Raw genomic sequence first — 17251 nt, 5'->3', positions numbered from 1 at the left:
GTTTTTGCTTATAATGATTTTCATTTTTACCGTGAATGTCCCGTTTCTGTAATGGGCTCGTCCCAATGTGCGGTGCTGTGTCAGTGTTCCCGCACTCATCGGTCGGTGCGGCATGCGAATAAAAGAGAAGTGACCACCGCTCAATTTCACAGCGCACGGTCTACTCTATCAATGTCTTTGGCTCAGCCTATCGAGACCACACTATTTGTTCACGTAAAACTCGAATTTCACGTCAAGGAATCAATACATCGATTCGTTTTATCGATTTTTTCCGATTTTACAAGGAGCATTAATTCTGTCGTTAACCGATACTGACGAATATCGATCCCGGAAACCACCGATGTTCCTTGTAAAATCGGAAAAAATCGATAAAGTTAATAGATGTATCGATGCCCTGACGTGAAATAAAAGCGTGCGACTGAAGCGTTTTCGGTTTTGATTGGTCCAAAAATTTAAACTCGTTCAAGAGAACCGTACCAGCAGAATGTTACGAAAAATCGGCGAAATCGCACGATTAGGCCAATTTCAGGGGTGGAAAAGGGCATTTTAAAAGTGGTAGGGTAAAGTTCGTTACTTTTCTTGTAAAGTACCGTAGAAAGTGTGTTACCTTAAAAAATTTCAAAGCCGGAGCTACATTTTAGAGGGGGGAAAAAAATTCAGAAATTGACAGAAAAACGCGATTGTCCCAAAGGACTACGTGCAAAACGGGCCATTTGGGGCTCGGGGCGGATACCTTTGAGACTTGCCCTATTCATTCACCTAACAATGCCCCATCTTTTCCCAAAGTTTCAAGCCCCCCAAAAATTCTGGGGAGACGCGGCGGGGGGTCAAAGTTCAAAACCGGCAAAATTTTCGCGAATTTATTGCTCGAAAACCAAGAAGTTTTCGTAAACGCGGTTTAAACGAGCGTATTCAGCGTGACGAGAGCTTTCAGAAAATGTATAACATCATAGGGTTTTGTCAACTTCAGCTCGAGTTATCGCCTCTGAAGCGCCGGAACGCTCAAAAGAGACCCCTTATTTTTTCAAGTTTGGGCCGATTTAAAAAAAAGCCATTTTTTTAATTTCATGAAAAACTGATATGTTGTTCCTGACTCTCTGTAGCCCCTCTAGCTCTTTACCGCATGCTGGGGAAATGTTTTGGTCGCGAGTTATAAGAGCGGAAAGGAGCGAAGGTCGGAAAAATCGGCTATTTTAAACTGCGCGCGGCGACGGATCAGGAGCCATGTGGCAACTATGCGAGGTCGGCAGAGGAGTGTGATTCACCGAAATGAGTGGGAGGGGACGTTTTCCCTCCGATCAACGCCGCGCGCGCAGTTTAAAATAGCCGATTTTCCCGACCTTCGCTCCTTTCTGCTCTTATAACTCGCGACCAAAACATTTCCCCAGCATGCGGTAAAGAGCTAGAGGGGCTACAGAGAGTCAGGAACAACATATCAGTTTTTCATGAAATTAAAAAAATGGCTTTTTTGTAAATCGGCCCAAACTTGAAAAAATAAGGGGTCTCTTTTGAGCGTTCCGGCGCTTCAGAGGCGATAACTCGAGCTGAAGTTGACAAAACCCTATGATGTTATACATTTTCTGAAAGCTCTCGTCACGCTGAATACGCTCGTTTAAACCGCGTTTACGAAAACTTCTTGGTTTTCGAGCAATAAATTCGCGAAAATTTTGCCGGTTTTGAACTTTGACCCCCCGCCGCGTCTCCCCAAAATTTTTGGGGGGCTTGAAACTTTGGGAAAAGATGGGGCATTGTTAGGTGAATGAATAGGGCAAGTCTCAAAGGTATCCGCCCCGAGCCCCAAATGACCCGTTTTGCACGTAGTCCTTTGAAGTTCCCGCTTGTGACTACGCTAAAAAACCCTGTACTTTTTAATTGGAATATGCCGCTTTTAGGGCTCAGTGGTGGTGCTCTCAGTAGTAATTCTGAAAGGGGAAACACTCTGAGACCCGCAACTGAGCAAGATGGCGGCCGTTAAAGTCCGCCATTTTGGATTTTTTCAAAGCGCTATCCTTCGGTCGCTATTGATCCAGTTATGATCAACTTTTTTTTAAATGAAAGGTAATTTTCAGGAAAATCATTTTATACCTTATCAATTTTCCTGTCAGTTTTAAATTTTGTTTCTAAATTGGGAAAAATTAAAAATGTTCAAATTTTTGGAACTTTCAAGGTCAAATAACTTTTTAACAGGCTAGAAAATGGATGGACTTGTTGCCTTCTCTGGCGGAGTCGTAGAAATGCCTGACCTTTAATTTGATACCAAAACGATTTTTGTGCGATAGTAAATACGCGCGTGAGAGCAATTAAGTGTTGTGCGCTTCGCGCCGTGGGACCCGTTTCGGCGCTCTAGACGGCCGACGCGACCCTTCAATGCGCTGTATCTTGGTTGCTGTGCGATCAATCTTAATCAATTTTCTTTGATAAGCAGTTATACTCATGGAAAACTAGCTACTTAAACAATTTTGGCGTTAACATGATAATTTTTCAAAATTTTCCAGAAAAACAAAAATTTTGTCGTTAGATAAAGCCTAATGGGCGAATAAATATGAGTGTTTCGTTACTGAAAGTAGACGTAGGCTTGATTTGGGTTTAATTTGATACCAAAACCAAATTTGTGCGATGGGAAACAAACCCACGAGAGCAATTTAAGTGAAACGCGACGGTGCGCGTCACACGGCGCGTGATCCTTATGGGGTCGTTGGCGCCCTTCACTGCCGTGTAATTCGGTTGCTACTAGATCCGTTAAGATCATTTTGTTCTAAAAAGCTTGAAGAAACTGAAATCAAAGCTTTGTCTCACTGGACGGATCCGGAAAAGTACCCCTAAGTCGATTAATTTGATACCATCATCATCCCCGCGTGACCATAATTGGACCCATGACGGCAATTTCATTTCATTCATAAAGTTCATCGCATCACTACAGGATATCACGGTGGAACAAACAAAATGACGCAAGTATCCTCGATACGAAATAAGGTGATCCTTATTTATTTTGAGGCGCTGATTTCGGAAATGACCTCTAATTTTTCCTATCACCCTCCAATTTTCCAGAAATGCCGATTTTCCCGGAAAATGTGCACTTTTTGCTATATTTGGACCACTGCCCCCGCATAATGTGACCGTAAAATTTTTCTCGAGTACAAGATACGTCACTTCCGATGTACTTAAGCCGCTGAGTACAAAAGTGGCCTCTACATTTTTGCCCGTCACTTCTCAGTTTTCCAGAATAGCCACTTTTTTCCGGAAAAACGCGTAAATTTGAGGTATTTTTGTCTTTAATGCCATTTTTTGATACATTTCTCTGGACCCGTAGAAGCGCGAATGCCGTGTATTTTGAGCTGTTAATTTCGAATATGACCTAGATTTATTTTGATCACCTTCCAGTTTTCCGGTAAAGCCAATTTTTCCGAGTCTTAATATATGCTTTTCTAAATTCCACGTAAATTGAAGATACATTTCTCCAACATGCAATAAATTTATCCTTGCGTAATTTCGAACTGCTTTACCTAAATATGATCTAAGATTTTTTCTTTCGCGCACCAATTTCACGGAAAAGTCAATTTTCCAGGGAGAGCGAGCTTTTTTGTTTATGTTTTTGACAACTTTCCTGTTGTAAAAAGTTTCTGAAATTTCCCGAGATCTTTTTTGGGTCTGCCTTGATGAGTTCAGATTCATTGAACCCGAATTGGACCTCCACTTGTTTTTGATAACACCCCTAGAAGATTTGATCATTCCGGGTCGACAGGGGTGTAAACATGCTTTCCTGGACTGTACCCACTTCTAAAGAAATTTAAAGAATCTTTCACATGCGATAAAAATTGATTCTTAAGTAAAAAAAGCTAAAAATCTCAAATATGGAATCAGGACTTTGTTATCACTCACCACTGTTCTGAAAATGTTGATTATAATCGAGAAAAATAGTATTTTTGGAATTTTCAATGTTTCTGCGACTGTTACACCCTACCTAATATACAGGGTGTTCGAAAAGTCCCCTCCCCCCTCTAACTTTTGACCTCATTGAGGTAGAGATTTGAAACTTGGAGGGTGTTCCTAGATCAAAGGGAGCTACTTTTTGACCCCCCCAAAATTTTGGGGGGTCCCATTTTGGGGGGGTTACGGACCCTAACTTTTAATTTTCAAATGGGAAGACCCCCTTTGTGATACCTCGTTCGAAAGAGCATAAAAAAAGAAACTTTTTCGCGCAAACCGGAAGTCATTATCTCAAACCGTTTCAAAATGGCGGCCGGTCAAAGTTCCTAATGACCGAAAATTGGCACCTCTGATATTTGCACATGGATTCGCTTGAAACTCGGTATCTGGAGGTATTTTGGCACGAGAAAAACGAATTTGACGTTAGATTTTCAAAAAAAACCCTAATTTTTCAAAATGGCGACCGGTTTAGGCTCAAAGTGGTCGAAAATTTGACAAACTCGATTTTTTGGCCAATGGATTCACCTGAAATTCGGTATCTGGGGGTATTTTGACCCGAGAATAACGAATTCAACGTTAGATTTTTAAACAAACCCTAATTTTTCAAAATGGCCGCCGATTAAAGTTCAAAATGGTCAACAATTGGCAACCTCGACTTTTTGCCGATAGATTCGCCTCAAACTCGGTGTTTGAGGGTATCTGAGTGGGAGACAAACGAATTCGACGTTATTTCACCGAGTTTCAGGCGAATCTATCGGCAAAAAGTCGAGGTTGCCAATTGTTGACCATTTTGAACTTTAATTGGCGGCCATTTTGAAAAATTAGGGTTCGTTTAAAAATCTAACGTTGAATTCGTTATTTTCGGGTCAAAATACCCCCAGATACCGAATTTCAGGTGAATCCATTGGCAAAAAAATCGAGTTTGTCAAATTTTCGACCACTTTGAGCCTAAACCGGTCGCCATTTTGAAAAATTAGGGTTTTTTTGAAAATCTAACGTCAAATTCGTTTTTCTCGTGCCAAAATACCCCCATATACCGAGTTTCAAGCGAATCCATTTGCAAATAGCAGAGGTGCCAATTTTCGGCCATTTGGAACTTTGACCGGCCGCCATTTTGAAACGGTTTGAGATAATGACTTCCGGTTTGCACGGAAAAGTTCCTTTTTTTATGCTCTTTCGAACGAGGTATCACAAAGGGGGTCTTCCCATTTGAAAATTGAAAGTTAGGGTCCGTAACCCCCCCAAAATGGGACCCCCTAAAATTTTGGGGGGGGGGGTCAAAAAGTAGCTCCCTTTGATCTAGGAACACCCTCCAAGTTTCAAATCTCTACCTCAATTAGGTCAAAAGTTAGAGGGGGGGGAGGGGACTTTTCGAACACCCTGTACGTAAAATGTAACTCATACGCATAAGATATATCTTCTAGGTGTATTTTGAATTGCTGAGTCCGAAAATGGCTTCGACTCTTTGCTATCACCCTCCAGTTACCTAGAAATACTCGTATTCCCGGAAAAATAAGCTAATGTAACTTATTTTTCATGGATGCAGTTTTTATTTTATAAATTTTCCTGGACCGGTGAAAAATATTGTTTTAAATTTATGGGTGCAAAATAAAAAAATGACCTTCTTTTTTTCCCCTTGCCCTCTATTTTTCGGGAAAAGTCGATTTGTGTCTTAATACACCGTCATGGTTGGCTTGAACAGTTCAAAATACAGAAATGTGAGAGGGCTAAGACTAACGCTCACCCTCAATGCCTTTGCAGGATCACCTTCATTACCTTTTCCACGAAACTGTATCACTACATACCTACAGAAGAATAATGCTTTCACAGGTCCAGAGAAATGTATTAAAAAAATGGCATGAATGACAAAAATACTTCTAGTCGTGCAACCCGATTCTGTGGTCAGAAATCATCCTCATTTCTGTAACGGGATTTTCTTTGTAACCGCATAGTGGAAGTAAAAGGGTGGATGAATCATGGCAAGGATTGCGTTTCCCTGGGAGGAGACAAAAAGAACGCCCAGTGGATGCGTGAAGATAGGGGGTCTTAGAGAAAATGAGGGAGTGCAATCTGTTTGAAGGACTTTGGGAGGGTAGGAGAATTTGCAATATGCGGTTTGAGAAAAAAATTGGGAAATTAGGAAGCAGCATTCCTAGGGATCGGTGTCAGTCCAAAAGGACTGCAATTTCAGTTTTACATGTATATTCCATGTGCAATATCCGAAAAATGGCGCAAATCTAGGGAAACGCGGATTTTTATCGACTTTTACCGATGATATGTGGCAACGTCGCGCCGCGGTGGGAGGCTCTATTGATAAATACATGTACATAATCACTAGTAATGCGATCATAATGAATGAAAATTCAAGGTTAGCTGAACTTTGCTTAATGAGCTCGGTGAGATACAGCCTCCGAATACTGAAATAGATACTCGGTTTTTTGTGTTTTCAGGCGATAAAATATGGCAACATCAGCTTTTTTTGGGAGGCTTTGAATCCAAAAACTTTTTAAGAAGAAGGATTTGACCACCTCGTTGTTGGCCAACACATTGTTGGCCAAAGGAGTTACATTCTGGTGTAAGATAAGTCGCCCTTTATAAACCATTTCAAAAACTGATGAAAAACAGGAAAATTCTAAAAAAAAAATTTTAAACAATGAGCGCAAAGTTTAATATCGACGAAAATTGGCCAAAGTGACCCTCTTACACCTCTAATGGACAAATTTGAAGAACTTTTTGCTCCTCAGATGGGATCATTGTAAAACAGCGCGTCAAATGCAGCAACAGTCGAGCACTGGTTTGACTACAAAATGCTAAAATTGCTGATTTAGGCATTTTGAGAGCTAAGAATGAGGGATTTCTGATCCTTGTGGGTCCCAAATGTTATTTTTCTCTTAAAATATAGTATCAGAAGTCTCATTATCCGCATTTGCGACTTTCTAGCTTGATTACATTTACCGGAAAAAAATCTGCAAAATAGCTAAGATCGCCAAGATGAGAAATCGGTAAAACCACTTAAGTGCCTTGCGGGAGTTGCGGGACCATTTAACCTTTAGCTACGACCCTGAGATTTGTTTGTGATTTTTTTCTAACCATGAGACAAGTTTTTGGCAAGTATCTCTGTTGAATTTCGCAATTTTTTTTTAAGGTCCAAAATGGGACACCCTAGAGTCCCTTTATACTGAGAGTCAAGACAATTTGAATCCATTTCTGATTGGTTCCCGTATTTTAGGCCTTCACAGTGTCACAAACGGGAATAAAGATTACAGTTTCACCGATTGCAAAGATTATAATCTGGAATGGACCGGGGAATTACGGGTTCGGCAAGGAACAAACGGAATGAGGGAAGGAACGAAGAAAGGAATTCGAGAATGGGCCGATCAAAGATTACGAAAAACGTTCAATCTCTGTAATCTTTATTCCCGTTTGTGACTCCATGAAGGGTGTTGTCTTGACTCTCAGTATAAAGGGACTCTAGGACACCCTAATGCTCTCCTACACATCGAGGAGGAACATACATGGAAATTGAACTTAGTTTGACCGGGTTGTGGGTTATATTGGTATCTGCCGCCATTTTACCCTAAAAATGAAAAAACCCGAAAAGAAAAAAAAACCGGCCCCACTTACGATTTTCCGGTTTTCACTATTTCAATCTAGAGACCTTCCCTAACGCTTTCATGAAAAAAAATCGCGGGTGATCTTCAGAAAAAGCGGTAAAAGGGGAGGGATACCACCGATCCCTGAGGCACTCCCGCACAAACTGCTTTAAATTACGAGATATCATACTCGAAACGCAACCTAAAAAATCTATCAGTCAGAAACGAGGCGATAGACCTAGTGTGGTTTCCAGGAAGCACCCTTGCAATGTTTTTTCTACTAACTGTTGGTGATGGACTTGATCAGTAGCCTGGGCGACATCCAAGAAAAATCCCTAACAGAAATGAGGATGATTTCTGACCGCAGAATCAGGTTGCGCGACTAGAAGTACACAATAAGCGATACCTTACACAGCGTCATTCTAACAGGTTTTTTTTTTCTGGAAAGGTCATTTTGACCGCCATATGGGATTCAAGCATTTTCCAGATCTTGAGGATGATTTCTGACTGGATAATAGGGTTGCACGACAGGAAATACACACAAATCGACACCTTACACGGCATTTTTCAGGCAAATGAGGCCCGATGCATCATGAAAGGTCAACCAAAGTACGGGATAACACAACGAGATAACACGCCGGAAGTTCTCCGCCAGTCCCCTTCCCTCCTCTTGGAAGCTAATTCTGAGCTGCATCTTGTTTGAAATTTCATGATGCCGTCGGCCTCATTTGCTTAAAGAAGCCTCCAAAATAAGGTACATGCATTGATTTGATGAGAATCAGTAAAGCACGTTTTGCTGCCCGAGTTCGGTGCCCCTACCTCTTCTTTGGGGCTGATTCCGACCTGCATTGTGGTCGATTATTCAGGATCTAGTCGGCTTCATTTGCATGAAAATGTCTCCAAAACATGGTAAAAACATGGATTTGATGCGACATACTATTTTCCGTTTTACTGTCCGAGTTCAGTTTGTGTCAACCGCCCTCCAACCTCAAGACAGCATGGTTTAGTTTTTGGAGCCGAATACCCTGCAGTATGTTCAAGCGAACCAATGATTATAGGTACCCTATTTCGGAGGCTTTTATAAGCGAATGAGACCGACTGCACCTTGCAATTTTAAACAAGATGCAGCTCAGAATTAGCCCCTAAGAGGAAGGAAGGGGACTGGCGGAGCGGGGATGCCACCGAACTTGAACAGTAAAACGGGTGTGAGCGAGTCGTACCACACCGATACACACACGATGTTTTGAATCCTGCATTGTGTTATCCCATACTTTGGTTGACCTTCCATGATGCATCGGGCCTCATTTGCCTGAAAATGTCTCCAAAACATGGTACAAACATCGGTTTGATGCCACTCGCCACACCCAGTCTAGCTGTCCCGAGTTTGGTTGGCGTTGTCAACCCCCCCCCCCCCCCCCAACACAAAGACAGCATGGCTCAGTTTTTGGAAATGAATACTCTGCAGTACATTCAGGCAATGATAATTGCTCAACCAATCATTTGAAAATTGGAAAGGCGACCACTGAACCCATGATGTCAGAATTACGAATTAAACAATAAATTGACAACTTTCACACCCCCAAAAAGGGAGTAAACCTTCAATAGGGAAAAGCGCCCATTGACACTTTTGATCAGTGGGTTAAAGCATGCATCATATCAAATCTACAGCCAATTTAACCGGGACCACTGTTCCCAAAAGGATAGACCATCATCCTTTAAAAAAAAAAAACAAGGCAAGGCAACACAAGAAGATCAGCGACAAAATCTGAGACTTGTAACCCGTAGCTTATTCTCATCAGCTTTGGTTAGAAGTCTTGGTCAGTTGTAAATTCTACCTTTCAAAATTTCATTGCTTAAATTTACAATACTTACAATGGAAGTAAATTCTTTACTTTCTAGGGAGGAAACTAACAATATTTTTGAAGGATAATTGTTGAAAGTAGGTGAAAATAACTCGAAGATGTGCATGCTTCATGCTTGGTGTTTATACAAAAGAAGAGTTTACAACACCATTTGTGGTCAATAACCAAAGCATGAGGTAGATTCAAATGTTTATTGTCTTCCACGAAGTAGCTTGAATCAAGGGAGAGGCTGATAGGTGCCATTGGAGCCATGATAATTTTTTGGTTAAAAAGGAGCCACTTACAGATATTTCTCTGCATGCTGACATTGATAAACTGGTACCTTCCATTCGTTTTAAAGCATAGTCTTTTCCATCAGAGCTGTAAAACACAAGTGATTTTTTTTTAAAAATTAAAGAGCTCAATTTGCATAAATAAGGTTGCCAAATGCACAAAATTGGAATGGGTCTATTGTACGCAAGAGATACAGCCAACAAAATAAACTGTCGTGATGTAAAATTGCTCGAAAATCACGTTGATCACATAAAAAGTAAAAAATTCACTCCTTAGCGCACAATCTACGTATGTTGTAAAATCCTTTCACAAATTTACGTTGTAAGCAGGCAGTTTTTCTTGGTGGTCGGCAGTCAGGTTTCAACAGAGAGAGACTTTACCTAAATAAACATACGATCTCGCGAACTGTTATTAACGCTCCTTGAGTATGATTGTGATTGATTCAAAGCTTTTGTTTTTGCAAAATGAAGAAAGAGTAAGGAAACACGCTTGAAATCATATATAATAGAAAAAGTTAGTGAAACCTTTTTTTACTCTTACTAGTTTTTTCTAGAGTACCTGTATAATGAGAGTATAGACAGAAGTGAAACTCCGAAAATCCATCAGGCCTTCACCGATGCCTCCGCGAATAAAGTTAGGGCCCAGAAATGCAGCCAACCTATGAATTTCAATTATCCAGAGCGATTTATTAATACAATTGTTACGAAATATCGTTTATAAAGCACGTATTTGACTTGGTTTTTGCATAAATTTACTCATTTTGGTGGAAGAACGCTCATTTATGTACTTTCTTAGCCATCTTCGTTAGAATTGGAATCTACAGACTGGCAGTGAAATTTTGCGCGTTAGAAGTTAATTAGAAGGGTGGCTGCACTTTTGGGCCCTAAGCCCTCCATGAAGCGATCTGTCCATACTCTCGCTATACAGGTACTCTAGTTTTTTCACTCCTCTACCTGTGCCAGCCTGGTCGGCAATGACTGAGAAAAACTGCCCGCAGACGCACGAAACTTGAAATAGCAAGTTATACCTAAACTACGCAGATCGAGCGCTAAGGAGTTGATTTCAGACTTCTTGTTAATTTCGAGCAACTTCACTCATTGAAAGTGTTCTCAGTCGACTGTATCTTATGCTCACAACAGAACCTTTCACTGAGTTCAAATTTTGCTGTCATTAAAACAGTGACTAAAAGTAGAGTACCTTTATAAGGTACTCTAATTAGAAGTGCAATGACGGGATCGATCAATTTTTTTTCTTTTAACCGATACTACTTGTTGAGAAAAAATTGACCAGGTGAGCCCATGAGCAACTCAGACTGCAAATAATGCAACTAGGAAACAGAAGACATATCTTGGTCATAAGTCGTCCATTGGTTGGGCCTGGTATTGGAAACAGAAATCGTATCTGCAGGGGCTATCATAGTTGGGAGAAATAATCGTCAATTGGATGAGACTGATAATCTACCTTCATGAATCAGAAGTGAATTGCCAGTATTTTAAACTTCTTCAACCATCTCAGGATTTTTTTGGTAAAGCAGCCCATTCCCAAAAAATCTTGAGATGGCTGAGAAAGTTAAAATAATAGTAGGTATCAATAGACAGCCAAAAAAGGAAACTTACTCTCAGCTAGAAGTGAATTGCTTATCACCTCAAAAGTCTACTGCAACACAGAAAATTTAATCACTATGTTTTGCAGACAAGCTGCATTTTACAGAAGAGTGTTAAATAAGATTTCCTCACGTGCAGACAAAATTGAGAGTTTGGCTTGTAAAATGAAATCAATGGTTTTCCTAATATCATCAATCAGCAGATTCTGGAGAAAAGACAAGGAGAGAGGGGAGTCTTCCAAGGTTTTGACTGCTATCATTATATGGGGCAAGACCAATCTACATAGGTCAGTCATTCCCGAGGATGAGTTTTCTACTGCGCAGTGACGCAGTATTGAGTGCCTGCAAAGTATTTCTTATGGGAGCACCCATTGTGAGGCAGCATTGAGTGCCGCTGAGTTAGGGCCAGGCGGGGGAGCGGATCTCAAAAAGATGCGCAATGACTGACCTGTGTGGATTGGTCTTGATATGGAGCATAGTTTGCTGAGTGAGGCAAGTGAGTAATTACTGTTTTTAACCGAATACCTCAAGCAAAAGGAATGAATGGTAAAGTCGGGTCGTGATGGAAGTGCAGACACAGGGGACATTATCAAAGGAGATTCTCTGGAAGAGCAATTTTGAGACAGTGAGGTATTAACCAAGTTCCAAATCGTATAGATTTATCAATTTGCAGCAACTCGAGAGGGTGATTTTATATGGAAGTAGATCACAAGTTCCTTTCTCTAGTCCTTGCGTAAACACAATTCATACTTATATGACAGTAAATAAATTTGAAAGCATTCTGCATTTGAAAAATAGAAGGAGATAGGTACCTACTGAACTAGAGAATCTCACGTATGTAAGGACATGAACTAAGCACACGGATACTCAATTCAAAATTTCGGTACAATTCAAACTCATAAAATTCAGCTGACTGCTGAATAAGAATTCAGATATTGAGAGGTTAATTCATTTGTAGGTCAAACAGCTAAGTCAAGAAGGGCAGATAAGAGTGTCCATGATAGGCAAAAAGGGCAACTTAAGGCAAATTGGTCTAAGGCAGAGCGAACGATGAGTTTGTATTCACTTCCAAACAAGTTTTGACTTCATCTCCAATTAACGGACTACCTTGTAACGTTGTGAGATCAGGCTGCAGACAGAGATCAATTTTCAGCAAAGATTGAAGTATGGATGACTTTCGTTAGCGATCGAAAAACTTAAAGGTGCCTCTTAATGGTACGCATAGAGAGAGACAGAGAAGAAATCAGTAATGCTTCCTGCGTCTGATAGGTTCTAACGTCAGTGAGTCTTTCGATGCAATAAGAGCAAGTATGGAGGGTTGATCATGAAACCGGTCTTGATTCCAGAGTTCCAGCTTCAACAATGTTTAGATAGAATACAAAATCTTAAAATATCAAAGTTTGTGAAGTCCTGAATGAAAGGAGAAGAAAAGATAATTGATGGCATGACAGGGAAGGATGTTTTAGGGAAAGAAGAGACAGAGGAAGAAGGGAAAACCATCAACAGGAATTAGAAAATTTGATCCGTTACAATAAAGCTTGCGAAGTTCATCACAGCAGGTCTTAGAATGAAAGCGGAAATAGGAAAATTTGTTCAATGTGAAACAATGAACTGTGCCGATTAAGTTTCTGGGTAGAGCCCATACCAGACCCAGGTTCCCATAAAAATGACTGAACTTAAGAATATAAAGAAGAAAAAAGGAGTAATTTTGTCACATAAAATTCAAAGTGGATGGCAAGGAAACTTGAAAGTTCGTAAGTCAAAAAGCTACTCTCCTCATCATTTCATCGCAATAGAACGAAGTGGAGCCGCGACGAATTTTTAACACGTATGATGAGATGATATACGAGATGAATGGTATGGTTGAAGGGTCACGTACCGGGACATGAGGAAATGAAGAGAAAACTGGTCGCTGAACCGGATGAAAAAATTACTGACGCACAGCAAACAGAAGCATGTTTAGAGAAATTGGTGAAGCATTTATAACGCGAGGGATAAAGTTTGAAGTAAAACTTACACATCTTTCCGTTTCGCTTTATACACATGACCGTACGTTCCACGGCCGATTTTACAACCCTCGTAATCAAAAAGATCCTCTACTTTTGGCCGCTCATTCGCAGTTCTCTCTTTGAATTCATGATCCATTATAATGTGCAGCAATAGAAGATAACTCATTTAAATGACCGCGACAACTATTATGAAGATAAGTTTGAGGTAAATAAGTACTTCTACAGTTCTACATGCTGCATCGGCACATAACCAAAAACCGATCCAAGAAGATGGTAGGTAGGGTTTTGCCTTTGCCCTACCTTTGCCGACTGGCCTGGACCATTGGACGGTCAACCGTTGGAATTCGGCGGTTTGCCTCGAATCTCCACCGCGGCGGTGCGTTTTCGGGGGTTCGGCACCTTGGATCAACCCACAGATTAGTCCAGATCGCTAGCTAACATCCAATCTAGCCAATATGCTTCAGAAGCGTGAGTAATTTTGCTACAGGTTAGGCAACTTTAGAAAATTGATGGCACTACCAGTAGTGAAAGAACTTGACCGGATCGAGAGAAATTTACTATTGAATCTTATTATAAAGCTTGAAAAAAGTATAAATAGTAATGTGTAATAATGGTTTTTGATCAAATAAGATTTTATCAAGTACTGTTATGCATGTTATGCTAAGTATTCTGTTTCAATATTCTTACAACAGTTGGTAGCAATTAACTGCTCTCATGGGGGCCTGGCGGGAATTCAAAACTAGGAACCAAAAGTCTCATTTTGGCAGGATTTTGCTTTAATTTTCGGTTTCTACGGCTTTAAACTTCAAAAATATGATATATTATAATCTGCAAATTTTTTCAATAATGTCATCTACTCAGTATACTGATGAACTCTGATTTGTTTATTTCCACCGATAAAGCACAAAAACATAGCCCGATTATACGAATAAAGAAGGAGAATTAATTAAAATACGGGTAAACAAGGCTAAAAATTATTGAAACACTTAAAGGCAAGACGTTTCGAGCTGCTACCAGCTCATTTTCAGCTGCAAAAACACATAAAAACAAGTAAAAAATTGAGTGGCGACCTGACCTCAGCCGTTATCACGTAACCACTCATAATAACGGCTGGGGTCAGGTCGCCACTCAATTTTTTACTTGTTTTTATGTGTTTTTGCAGCTGAAAATGAGCTGGTAGCAGCTCGAAACGTCTTGCCTTTAAGTGTTTCAATAATTTTTAGCCTTGTTTACTCGTATTTTAATTAATTCTCCTTCTTCATTTATTTCCACCTTAATTATTTAATCTGGAAATATTGAACCACATAAATTCTACTGAGAAACTAATTCTTGAATTCTTCGGAACGTTTCATCCCACAAAAATCTGAAAAAGAAGTATTCTCCCGCCGAAAATCTGCTGAAAATAGCCAAAATTTCAGTTTTGGTTCCTAGTTTTAAATGCCCATGGATTTTCCCGCCAATGGCGCTCACAAAGCTACTCACGCTCTTCCGCCGATGTTAGCGATCTGGACTAATCTGTGTTCGGCACTCTCAACCATGGACCAACTCTAATGTCTTCATGAAGTGGGTTTTCCACCAGAATTTACGTATAAAAGTCTCCAAACGTTTCTGATTAATTGGTATGAATATCTAGTATTCTCAAATTTAAATGTAGTAGCGCTGCTTGATCTTGTAACTTTTAACTTCGGAGTTGTTTGTGATACCTCTTCGTTGATGCATCAGAGGTAACACCGGCCTCTTGCCGTAATGTGTCAATATTTGCAAAAGACATCGAACATCCAACAAATTCCATTGCTCTCAGCAGTATAAACCATTATTTCAGTATTTTCCAGACCAAGTGCAAATAACAGAGAGGATAAATGCCTAAATATCTCATGACGCTTGCTGCCTGTTTGGCTGATTGTTTTACTCGTGTTGGGGTCAGAACAAAGCTGAATCAATGGCTTTTCTAGTTTAGAGGGAAGGAATTTATCTCAAGAGAATCATTTGATTCTGTTGCGCAGCCTCCCACAACACAGCCAGACCTAAAGTCCACATGCTTCTTTTAAGGTCAGCAGCCAGTTAGGCTGAATGTATAATGCGTTCTCTCGTGAAATCTTATAATAATATTCGATTTGTAAAGATCTTAAACCCGAATTAATGCAGGCAATTGACTCCTAACAGAAGTTAATATAAGTGAAAATTTTTTTCTTAGGCCCCCAGCTACTTTATCTGCAAAGTGAAATCAACATTTTAACCATTTATGCTAGATATTCCAGAGAAATTGGTCAGTGATGAGTCTAAGTGTGTAGACTCTGATGGAAAATCCACCGGACAATGACGCTGGTGTTTTGAAGACAGTTACAAAAAAAAAAACAAATGTTTGCAAATGCGTAACAGACAAGTACCGAAGTCTGAAGTCTACCATAAACGTACAACTAAACGTAGATTTGAAAGATTAGATTGAATGATTAAATGTAGCTGTGCTATTTCAGCTGGACCCGGGGAATCTAACTGGAGAAGTCTTGTGCCTGCGAGGAGGGAGTTGGGCGCTGCTGACACTCACACTTCACAGTGAAATTGACCAAAATTGTCCCAGAAAAATTTTAGTACTCTCACTGAATAAGGGGGAGGGGACAATCCCTATTTGCCTGATGTGTGAGAATTTTCACCCTTGTGATAAATTTTAATTTGAAAAGGTATGTTCCTCCTAGAGGCCCAACCCCTTTCTTGCTTGCACCATTTACATTTTTAAAGCAGCCTCAGTCTTGATAGCCTGCTGAATGGGCTCCATGATGAACAGAGATGCAAAATTGCATGCAATTTCATATAAGGTAAAATTTCATGAAAGTGGAACTTCTGCAATAGGCTCAGTAGGCTGTGGAATGCGTAGAATCAGTAAAATCTCAATATTTAACAAAATGAGAGTCAAACTCTTAATTTTATTTAAAGATAATTTTACGAGTGGTGTACACTCCTCCTTAGAAATCTGTGAACTTTCATATCATGTTAAATTTCATTTTGCATCTCTGATAAGTGATGACAAAAAATCTGTGAAAAGAAGGAATGGATGCTGAGGATGGTCGCTCATGACTCGTACTTCTGGCTGCTACTTTTTCTCTCCTATAATGCAATGATAAACGGTGACATTGCAACTTTTGTCCTAACGGGAGAAAACTTCCGTCATTCGACTATCAGGATTTAATATTAACTTGAAAAAACATTTAAATGTAAATGTTCATTAAGTACGTGGTTGCTTCCAGTCCGCTCAAGGTGTGGATCTTGCCCGCGATCCGTAAATTCAAAACACCCGCGCAATATGCGCCGCCATCTTAGTTGTTTACATGAAAACGTTGAGGTGCTCGATCCCCGAACATGCACCGCCGCGGTGGAGATTCGGGGTAAACCGCCGTATTCCAACGGTTGACCGTCCAAGTGGTCCAAGTCGCCAGTCGGAAAGATTCTCAGTCTGTGGTTTATGATGTGTTGCTTGTTAAACGTCGAAATGGAGGCGCGAAACCTATCAGCAAATGCCCGTTCTTCTCAACAAGCCAGTTGTACGGTGGATTAATCGCAATGAAAATTGAAGGCGATACATTGTTCAAAACAAATAGTTTTCTCGACTGACCCCTTTAGTCTAGAGTACCTATATTAAGAGAGTATGGTCACTGGGTCCCATGGAGGAGGCTTAGGACCCAAAAATGGCGGTGCTTTGTTTTGGTTTTTGAGGATGGGAGGGGGGTCATTGCCAACTTTTGACGGTTATCACCAACCGCACTTGCTGCCAACCTTACTACATCCAAGATCATTTTTCCCAAAAATTGCACACGATTAGCCTTAAAAATATGTAAAAAAGTCGCAATAGTGCATTTGGGTAAAGTTCTCGTTACGATAAGCAAAGACAACTACATTTTGAATCATTTTGCATTACATTAACTTTATGGCGTCCGCCATTTTTGGGTCCTAAGGGCTCCATTCAGCCTAAGATGGCTGAGCCAATCAGAG

At 40.3% G+C, this 17251-nt stretch overlaps 1 protein-coding gene across 2 annotated transcripts in view; it reads right to left on the bottom strand.

The window, feature by feature from the left end:
• Positions 1-13561, bottom strand: part of LOC109036829 (cyclin-dependent kinase 8) — a 49663-nt gene extending 36102 nt beyond the window's left edge. The window contains exons 1-2 of one of the 2 annotated variants that reach the window (XM_019051209.2): positions 13276-13561; positions 9667-9742 (exon numbers count right to left, since the gene is read on the bottom strand). In XM_019051209.2, coding sequence (XP_018906754.1) covers positions 9667-9742; positions 13276-13433 — 234 coding nt within the window. In that variant the 5' untranslated portion in view covers positions 13434-13561. Of the gene's footprint in view, positions 1-9666; positions 9743-13137 lie in introns of both variants that reach the window. The other variant, XM_019051210.2, reaches the window with a different exon arrangement.
• Between the last annotated feature and the right edge of the window lie 3690 nt (positions 13562-17251).

Source organism: Bemisia tabaci, chromosome 1, assembly GCF_918797505.1.
Source record: "Bemisia tabaci chromosome 1, PGI_BMITA_v3".
Classification (NCBI taxonomy): Eukaryota; Metazoa; Arthropoda; class Insecta; order Hemiptera; family Aleyrodidae; genus Bemisia; species Bemisia tabaci.
The sequence above is the reverse complement of the archived record's forward strand: the minus strand, read 5'-3'. Positions and strand labels throughout refer to the sequence as shown.